The 10,609-nt window shown below is 45.3% G+C and overlaps 1 protein-coding gene across 2 annotated transcripts in view; it reads right to left on the bottom strand.

Moving 5' to 3' along the window:
- Positions 1-282: 282 nt before the first annotated feature.
- The window catches only part of RFWD2 (ring finger and WD repeat domain 2, E3 ubiquitin protein ligase), a 160,987-nt gene continuing 150,660 nt past the window's right edge, over positions 283-10,609 (bottom strand). For both annotated transcript variants that reach the window (XM_014943563.1, XM_014943562.1), the window contains exons 19-20: positions 4,317-4,361; positions 283-1,441 (exon numbers count right to left, since the gene is read on the bottom strand). In XM_014943563.1, coding sequence (XP_014799049.1) covers positions 1,424-1,441; positions 4,317-4,361 — 63 coding nt within the window. In that variant the 3' untranslated portion in view covers positions 283-1,423. The remainder of the gene's footprint in view (positions 1,442-4,316; positions 4,362-10,609) is intronic.

Here is a 10,609-nt window from a genome sequence, read left to right on the forward strand (position 1 = left end):
TGCAGCAATTTCATCCTCAGAGATCCGAGGGAGACTTACCCGTACTGCAATGAATGAACACAGGGATTCTGTTTGCAAACCAAAACACTTCCTCCAGGTATCACTGTGTACATTGCACCTTGGCCACCCGCAGCTCGGAAAAAGATGCTACGCCCACCAATTCCACTTTCAAGCTTGACGAATTCTGGCAGCAATCCTGACAGCTCCGCACGGCTGCTACTCGTGAAGAACGTCTGCACCTTCTTCCCCCTCCCACTATCCTGCCAACAAAGCAACGACCACTCTTAGCATCATGGTTTATTCCCCCTCCGTATGTACAATTAAGTGTATGCATGACCATTAAAAATAAGGCTACTTATATCATGGCTCTGAAACACGTTACAAACCAACTCCGAGCCCCTCTCTTGTTACAAGGTTCAAAACGTTTGGCTTCCATGGTGTGCAGAGAGGGGCCAATGCAACCAGACCACACGGGGCAATTAAGTGGTGCAGGGCTTTGGTAACTGGATCTAGAAGCTTCCTCCTCTAGCTGAGATAGTCAAACACAGCCAGGACAATGTGTGCGTGCGTGTGTGTGTCTGTGTGTGTGAGTGAGACTTATCATCCCACAGCATCTTGGTGAGGTCAGTCCAGGTCCCAGGTAACTGCAGGTCACCTCATATCAGCACCTTGCTGGTGGCAGGCAGAGAGGCCCAGGTTTATGTGGACAGGACAACATACTTCTCTACTTTGGAGCTGCCCCTTTGGAAGGAGAGGAGGAAGGAGAGGGGAAGCTGCCCTTCTCTTGTTGATGACCAGAGGACTTCAGTCTCCAGCGGTGTCAACTTGGGTGACACTTCTCAACATTTAATGCATCTAAAAAAACCAAAAATAAATCAAAGGAACAACTCAGCCATACTGTTATGGGATCTCAAAGCAGATTGCTTGCATGTCCAAGTAAGGCTTAGAGACTTTCTTTTTCCAGAGGGGATGAAGGAACAGTCCAGATGAAAGCAACCAGAGATGTGCAACTGAGGACAGCCCTATGTGGTTCTGTAAGCTCCCTTCCCATGTAAATCTGTTCCCATATGCAACAAGAGAGAATCTTCCAGCTTCAGCTTGTGGCTCAATAAATTTTATTATTCCTTTTTGTTTTTATTTAAAAGAATTTGTTTTCCTATCATAAAAATTAGACAACCATACCACCACCACCAGCAGCAGCAAAGTCTGTGGAGTTAATGTTGATGGCAGACAGTTCACTGGTGTTTCCAGTGTCTTAAAACGTCCCAGAAAGTCCATAAATGGAGAAAAAAAACAACCCAAACATGATGGTTTTGGGGAGGAACATCAAGGTGGTTTCGGTTTCTTGTCCCGCTGAGGATCCCAGATGAATACTGTAGCATATCAGCCGGACCAAGTACCTCATGCCTTGAGAGAAAACCCTTCATACCAGCTCTAGTACCTGATTAGTAGGGAAGACAAGACATTTAGAATAGCAATTTATGACATTCATTATCTCCTACATCAGCATATAGATCACTAGGACAGGACTGACCCTTCCGTCTCCACCCCTTACCCTTTATTCACCAGCAATGCAATAATATTACACAAATGGGATAAGCACTTGGCAAGGATCCCGATTTCGATGTCTGCTGGCACTAGGATAAATTATGGGCATGAAGCAAAACCATCTCCAGTTGTCTTATTTTCACTTATCCCAGTCAACCAGCCCTTGGAAATCTTGTAGTGGAGATCAGAGATTTTGTCCTCTCAGCTCTCTGTGCTCACATTTCCCTTGTCCCTGCTAAGATGGCACAGCAACCTCTGAAGGCATGGTCTAGAGATAAAGTAACAACACAGGCTGTGTAAATCACTCTGCAGGTGACAGCCCTCATAAACACAGGGTGGCTTTACTGGGGGAAGCTTTAGCCCATGGGTGCATGGCATCTGTCCCCAGATTGGATTGGGTTTGTGCAAATCCAGTCATAGAATCATAGAGTCATAGAATTGCCCAGGCCGGAAGGGACCTCCAAAGGCCATCTAGTCCAACCTCCCCGCAGTCAGCAGGGACACCCCCAACTAGACCAGGTTGCCCAGGGCCTCGTCGAGCCTCACCTTGAATATCTCCAGGGCTGGGGCCTCAACCACCTCCCTGGGCAACCTGTTCCAGTGCTCCACCACCCTCACAGTGAAGAACCCTCTCCTAATCTCCAAGTCCTTTCCCAGACCATCCCACTTCCCCCCGTGTGCTGCCAAAGGCAAATGGAAATAGCAGAGTTCTGCTATTAGACAGCCCTGGTCTTTTGCACATTTCTCTGTCTACCTCTTCTCATTAACAAGCAAAGTGCATAAGCAAAACCTCTCCTCTTTAATCACTCTTCTCTTGCTGCTGGATTCACTTCAAGATATCAGAAGCGGCTGTGCATTTTCCCCATTTTACTAAGAAGGAAGTGACCAAAGTAATGAGCAACCAATTCCACAGCCTGCTGAATAAAAAGCCTAGGAACGAGAGGCTACAGCATCTCATGCTGCAAGAGCAGGAGTAACCAGGCCACTCGTGGCCTAAAAAAGAGGGGGAAAAAAATAAAATAAAATGAATATCGATCTTGACATGTAGTCAAACACAGACCACTGTGGTCTCCCCGTTTTCAGCTTTTTTTGTGATTTTTCCAGTCTGGCTCCAGAGAGTTGCTACCATCCCAGGGATGCAAGCAGAGATGAGGATGAGGACCTCAGCTTCCTGACAGTGACAATCCAGTGTGTAACTCTACAAACAGCAAGTAAACCCCTTCATGAGCAGCTACATAAAGCTGCCAGGGCTCTGGGCTACAAAGCTTGCAGTGTTAACCACCAAGCCTCAAAAGGACGGTGGAGGTCAATACTGCTGTGTACAATTTGGGATGGCATCAGAACTGCAGCTCTCAGAATCACAGAATCACAGAATCTTCTAGGTTGGAAGGGACCTTAAAGATCATCTTGTCCAACCGTCAACCTAACTGACAAAAATAGACACCCACCCAACAAACAAGGAGCATCATCACTGAACCATACCTCCCAGCACTACATCAACCCGTCTTTTGAACACCTCCAGGGATGGTGCCTCAACCACCTCCCTGGGCAGCCCATTTCAATGGCTGAGAACCCTTTCAGTGAAAAAATTTTTCCTAATATCCAGCCTGAACCTCCCCTGGCACAACTTGAGGCCATTTCCTCTTGTCCTGTCACCTGTGACTTGAGAGAAGAGACCGACCCCCATCTCTCTACACCCTCCTTTCAGGTAGTTGTAGAGAGCAATAAGGTCTCCCCTCAGGCTCCTCTTCTCCAGGCTGAATAACCCCAGTTCCCTCAGCCTTTCCTCATAAGACTTACTCTCCAGACCCCTCACCATCTTTGTTGCCCTTCTCTGGACCCGCTCCAGCACCTCAATGTCTTTTTTATGGTAGGGGGCCCAAAACTGGACACAGTACTCAAGGTGAGGCCTCACCAGTGCCGAGTACACTGGTCTCTGGAGGATCAGCACCAGCCTGGGTTTGGGTACTGGTTTTGCTTGGCTGCCTGATAAACATGTAAAGAAGGCCAAAAATCTTTTCCATATTACTTGACATTTAATGTATAGAGATAGACTGAAGAGACACTTTAAGTATTGAAAACCTGGCAGAACACTGGCTTCTTGGAGCATGAGGAAGCTTTCACAACCCCCTTTGCTGGCAGCTGCTGTGTGTTACAGCCAGTCTCGGCACCAGGAGTAGAGCAAAGCCAGGGAGCATCCCTGCTCATTTCAAACACTGCTCCAGCTGGCTGCACATCAGGAGCTCAGCTCTCAGCTCTGCTGCACCCAGTGTCACCAGCAGCAACCAGAGGACAGGCTCTGGTTAATGCTGGTGAGTTAACACCCTGCCTCCACCGCCACAAGAACTGGTTGGGAGATGCTGGTGCCAGACTCTGTGCTACCAAGACCCCAAGGAGTGTTGGAGGGACAGCAGGTGCTGGAAGGCCACCAGGAGTTAACACCCAGCCTCCACTGCCACAAGAACTGGTTGGGAGATGCTGGTGCCAGACTCTGTGCTACCAAGACCCCAAGGAGTGTTGGAGGGACAGCAGGTGCTGGAAGGCCACCAGCAGTATTTCTACACCTTGCTTTAACTCTTTTTCATTGCTGGTGCACTGTCTGCTCGCTCCGTCGTGTGCCAGAGGCAAATACATCATTTAAATTACAAAGTTCTACAGTTGGGATGACCTCCTCTAATGGTTTCTCCTGGCTGCCCGGTTTCTCTGACCTTGCTCTTTACTAACAACAGATTCAAATGTTTAAAGAGGAGATGCATGAAATAACTTACCTTAATTGTACCCTGACTGTTAGCAGCAATCAGCACGTTGGACTCCTGGAAAAAAAAAAGAAGAGGCACTGTCACAATCTGCCACTGGTTTAGTTTGGTTTTGTGGTTTTTTTTTTTTTTTTTCCTTTTTTGGAAGAAGCATCAGAGAGTTGTTTTTATCTTAAAAATTAGAAGTATATCTAATTTCAAAGCAACTTAACTCCTCCCATTTCCAAGATGCTTCCGAGGCTAAAAGTCTTTATAGATGTTGTACCACCTTGAAGAATTAGAAAGCAATAATCCATAGTGCTTTTACAGAGCTCTGAATCTCCAAAGCAATTTACAAACATGAATTAATCCTCACAGTCTCCCTGTGAAGCGGGCAAATAATAATAATCATTTTCATCTTTTGGCAGCATATGGACAAAGGTCTCCAGCACTCTAGCTAAACCAACTAATCACCGTGACAAAACCTCTCCTGCTCCGAGGCCACCCAACCTCTCTCACAGCCAAGAGGTTTCAGACAAGTAAAACAAAGAAGCGATTAGAGAGCAACAGCAGATACACCCAGTTTGGAAGGGATGATCAACAGAGAGGGTTCCAGCCCTGCTTTATTCAGAAAGGCACCATCTATTTACCTCCTGCCAATTGACGAAGTTGCCTTCGGAGATACCCGGGTTGTCTGCAAATTAATGGTCTGCTGCATCAGTCAAGCAACCCTCAGGCAAAAACTGGGTGCCAGCCACAGTCAAGAGACAGTCTTTACCCTTCAAACCACCTTCCTGATGCAACCAGCACGTGCAGATGCACCCTCCCAAACCAAGACCGTTCAGACTGAGGAAAATCCAAAAGGAAGGATACGGTGCCAATAAACCTCAACCACGTAAGTGCTGGGAGCACTGGCAACAGCCCTGGAGATGCTGAGGATGACCCACCTCTCCCAGACTGGTGTCCTGCATCTGTCCTGCACCAGCAGTTGCACTGTATGCCACCAAACCACCCCCTGAAAACTGTTTTCTCTAAAGACAGTCAGTATCTTTTCTCAGACACATTTTTCAATTTCTCTCTCTGCTGCTATCCATCCCCAGACAAACTTGCCGTAATTATCCCATCACTTAACACATGCATTTTTAATAAACTCGGTGACTGGAATACACCATGCTCCAAAGGGAGCAGAAAGACAGCTTGACCCAGCCCCAAGAAGGCTCTCACGCTGCCTCGCCGTGAGGTTTGGGGCTTTGCACAGCCACCAGCTTCAAAGCAAAGGGAGAAAAATCCTTTTCAATGCAAAAACCCACTTATCAGGTAAGAGTAGCCTTGTGGTGGACGACTGGGCTAATTGTTACAGATAAGACTTGTTCACCCTGCTACAATCATTAGGGGATTAGTTAAGACTCCCAATATTATCTCACCAATGATCCTCCAAGTCAAAGCTCCTGAAAGGAAAGTATATCCTCAAAGGAAGCATATACTCCAATTTCCATTAATTTGGTGGCTAAGAGAGTCTAATCCTGTGAACCGCCCAGCTTCTGTTTAAGAGCATTATAATCAAAACCCATTGGGGGGAACACAGATAAAAATGTGATTTGGGGACTAAAACAGGGAGCAAGATGCTCGATAGGATTTCGGAGGCAAGGGAGAGACACTGGCAGTTGTGTAGTGTGCAGTGCAAGAGACTTGATCTCCTGGGTACGTATGATCTGGGGTTTGAATGATTCCTATTTGCACTGTGAGTGATTGGTAATTCATCCTGCTGCTGCAGTCTGCTGGGGTACCACTGGAAATGAACTCTGGTTCAATGAACAGTTTTACCTGCTAAATAAAATAAAAACGCCAGAGGGTAATATACTCTCACTCCCTTGTTCTTCAGAAGCTACTGGGTTTTTTTTTCAGCCAGGTCTGAGCTAATCACTGCTCTGTTGCTTTCATCCACAACCACGGGACACAAACGGGAGCAGACAGCAGCAAAATTAGCACCAAATCTGTCATCGAGCAAACAGTGACTTGCTTGTTAAGGCACTCTAGCACTGCTTCCCCAGGAACACAGCTAAACAACTTGGTTTTAATTGTCTAAAGAAACAATTAGCTTCTTTTCGTGTTGCCTGTAAACCAGCCAATATATTCACCATGTTAAACACCTAAGCAAATCGCGAAGGTGCTTAGATCCGTAAGTTTGTAGCTCATGACAGCTGTGTGAATGTTGAACCAACCTTCTTTTTGCCAGGACACGTGTGAATGGAGTCACCACATCCTCAGAGGCAACCACTATGGCCACTTAACTGGCAGAATACCTGTTTCCCCTACTGCACCACTACAAGCATCAATATATCTCAGGCACAAAAAACAGGGTATCATCATCCATTGTGACTGCACGCTTTACTTTACCATAATCTCTCAGTGTTTCTATACAGGGCAAGAAGGTCAAAATGCTGGAACAGGTTGCCCAGAGAAGCTGTGGATGCCCCATCCCTGGAAGTGTTCAAGGCCAGACCAGAACAAGATGATCTTTAAAGTCCCTTCTAATCTAAAGCATTCCATGATTCTATGCCTCCCAAATTTATTGTCTGCAAGAGTCATAAACTCCCAAAGCAGAGGCAGGGGTATGTTGGAGACTCATCCTGACTGATTAGTCCTGCTCTGAAGAAATCAGTTATTGAAATAACTCTTCTACACATATACCTCTTTCTATAGGTGGTTAGCACCTGTAGCCCTTCTTGACAGGAGAGGCAGAAGGTGCCAGCTGCCTTTGCTAAAACAAGATTGAAGAAAAAAAAAAAAAGAACAAACACAGCAAAAATAAAGAGATGAGGGTTTACTGCCTGGCAAGCAACAGCAGTTTGTTCCATGTGGCTGCTAATCTCAAGTATTACTGCACCCCGGTGGAAAGCCACCAACTGTGTAACCTGATGAGATGTGGCAACCTCTCCTCTGCACGTCAAGGCAGATAAGGAGTGACTGGTGGAGACGCAGCGTGGTGCACCTGAGTCCCCTGTGATAACGTGGCATCTCAACAAGCCAGGGACAACCGTAAAATTGATGGGAGACAGCTTAAGAGTTTGGTCCTGTTAAGCCAACAGACAAGAGCAAGGCTCTGGGGACGTCCAAAGTGTGCACCTTTTTGTCTCTTGGCATTACATATGAATTCAGAAAGATTCATTGACAAACATAGGTGCACCTCAGGACTCAGCCAAGATTAACAGAGTGTGCAGGTCCAGACCAGCTCTAAGATGCTCCAGGGTGGAAGACCTGTGCTAAGACTTATAAACAGCCTTCCACACATGCCAAACTTTTCCCTCGACTGCAGAGACAGTATTATAGGAAGTCTGAAGGACAGTTCCTTGACATTGGAAAGGACTTGACTCCACCACAAATCTTTGTTACCGCCTAAAGAGTGGATGCATACCCACACGGAGGTAGGCATTATCCAAAATGAAATTGCAAATCACTCCTGAGAGCAAAGACAGACCAGACAGAAGCACCTTGGTCCTGAACCGGACTGATCTCCATCTCCTGGACACAGCACTGGATGAACACAACTCATCCACCCACAGGAACTCAGGAGCATTCGCCCTTGGGATTTGAAGGGGCATTCACTGATTGTGCCAAAAGACATTTCTGCAGCACATTCTTGATAGCAAAGAAAAACAAAATCAAATTTAGGACCTTCCTGAGTAGATGAGCTACCTGCTACATTCATCATTCAAAAGAATTATTCACCCAGTGACAGCTGGGTTTTGAAGCACACTGATTTCCTTCCCTCCTAGATGAGCCCTGGATGGCCCTGGGGAAGCAATTTGTACAGGGAAGGAAGGGAGGAGAAGGAAAGTCTGGCTGACTGCTGGTATTCATGCAAGAGCAGTTGGCATTAAGAGAATCAGAAATGCTCTGGATGCTTTGCAAAGCTGGAGGATGCTCAGCTGAACAACTGAAAATCATCGGAGCTGCTTCAGTGTGATAGAGAGTAAAAGACAGTGGAGGTTGAAGCTCTTCGACTTTTTCTTTACATCTTTGTGCAAGAAAACACTGGGGGAGGGGGAGCTAAATGAAAGTCACTCCAGATGGACAGTTGTTAAAACCACACACACATCTCCTCGGAGGGACATACATTGATATTCACACGGACTCGCAAGTGAAAGCTCCAGACAGACCCTCTAGCTAAGCTGTAAACCCATCCTCCCAGTAACTGCAAGGCTCATCTCTCATCCCTCTTCACTAATAAAGATGCCCACCTGCAGCTGCAGTACTCCAGGAGTTAAGACCCCTCTTGCCAGTAGGCTCATGCAAAAAATCACAGCCAAGTATTTCATCCTCTTCCTCTCCTGACACAAAACAGAGAGCCTATCCCCAAAGGGGCTCAAAATAGGCAAGGTGAACACAAATCATTCACGTCTTTTTTTGGTTTTGCCTTTAGTATAATAACTTGTGAGACCACTCCTCCTCTGTTATCCCACACGTATCAATCCTTAAAGTCAAATTCAGAAGTTTGCACCATCCGGTGCAAGTTTCTCTGAAGGAAAAGCTGGAACACGGCCCACACAGAAGGAGGAGCCTGGATGCTGGCTTTGAAACATCTCAGTTCTCCTGTTGGGAGCAAAACTGCGAAGCAGAACATTTATGTGTGAACATAATCTACACTTTTATAGTTTGTAAATGTGGTAGCTTTGCAAAAGTTAGTTTTAGCAGGAACAGAGTCAGAGTACTTGAAGGCTGGGAACTGCAGTAAGAACTATGGCTTTAACCACGGAAGCCAACACATTAGATGTAGCCCAACAAGACTAACCTTCAAATAAACTTCCCAACTGTGTATGGTACAATGTGGACTCATTTCTTACTTTTCCACTCTCCCCTACTTTCTATAGGTACCAGCAATAACATAACGGGCTGAAGAAGTTGGTCGTTAGGAGGATTATTAAAATGCAAAATGTGTCTCTTCAAATTCTGTGTGCACATCTTCACACAATGGACTAGAAATCATATCTGGGACTTTCATGGTATTATAAATAATTAAAGACCATGAAGTTTGCGCCTCTGTTATCTCCCCTTTTTTGCACAAATAAAGCATATTCGGCCTCATACTTCCAGCACAGTCGTCATTGAGGTAAGCGTGAATCTTCTAGATTTTCAACTAAGTTTGTTTTACAGATTCACAGTTAGGGTTCTTAAAGATCTAATTTTAAATTAACTTCTCACCCCAGCAGACATTTTTGCTAACGAAGGGCTGGTTTGTCAGCAATTCTCTTTCAAGCCGACGGACTCGCTGCCAACAAACCCCAAACACTTACTCAAAGGAACTGGAGCCTAATTAAGCAAAGTCGTTGATACAATGGGAAAATATACTGGGTGAGAAAGCTTGCATGCAAGTGGCCATTATCTTATGTCATTTATAGGCAGAATAAAAGCATACAGTTGAACTAAATCTAGTGCTGTTTGCACAAAAAGCCCTTCAAGAGTAAAGCTACTTGGTCCTTAGTGAAGATGGCAACTATTACTCAGGTGCTGGCTTTTAGGACTGAGCTGCAGACCATCTGCAAGACTTATTTCACTGAAACTTTTCCCACTGACATCATGCACGAAGCCTTTTCATACATTGAGATGTGTGAAAGCAGTTCCCCAACAGACCACCACTGTTTGACTGCTCTTCATCTCATAATTAGCAAATTCTAATGGCTTTTCACTCTAATTCCCCTGAGATTTGGTTATTTTCCTGTTGTATGGCTCAAGTCAGCTTTTGTTTTTGATAGAAAATTACAAATTCTAACCTAGGAAACATGATGAACCTCCAGTGCACAAAAATCAAGAGGTTCTTAAAAGCTGAACTGCTAGATTAGATTTCTTCCCAGCAGGATAATGTGTTGCACACAGAATTTATTTTCTCTCTTCCGTTGTTGTGATACAATCATTATTGATGAAGGGTTGTGCAATGGGATGGTTAAAGTGGTGCAAACCCCACTATCTCCCTGTGTACCAGAATTTCCTTTACAAGCCATCACACTCACCCACCATTAATCCCCTCTGAACAATTTTAAGGCAATATTATCCACACTGTGAACATCAGGTCCAAGTAGATATTAATTACTCCTTTAAACTGAGCACTTCTTTAAAGAACGAGGTCTTACATACAAAAGATGTTGTACCAAGACATTTCAGGAGCAGCAACACCCAACTCTTTAGGTTTTAAACTTCAAACAGAACACGCATGCCTAAAGTGTGTTTTTTAATCCTTAGAAACTGTATTTTTATCTCATTCTGAAGGTAATTCCTTTGTACACACAGAGATAAAGCCTCCTTAGGCTTATCTGCTCCCCCCCCCCCCC

Source organism: Calidris pugnax, unplaced genomic scaffold, assembly GCF_001431845.1.
Source record: "Calidris pugnax isolate Ruff unplaced genomic scaffold, ASM143184v1 scaffold63, whole genome shotgun sequence".
NCBI lineage: Eukaryota > Metazoa > Chordata > Aves > Charadriiformes > Scolopacidae > Calidris > Calidris pugnax.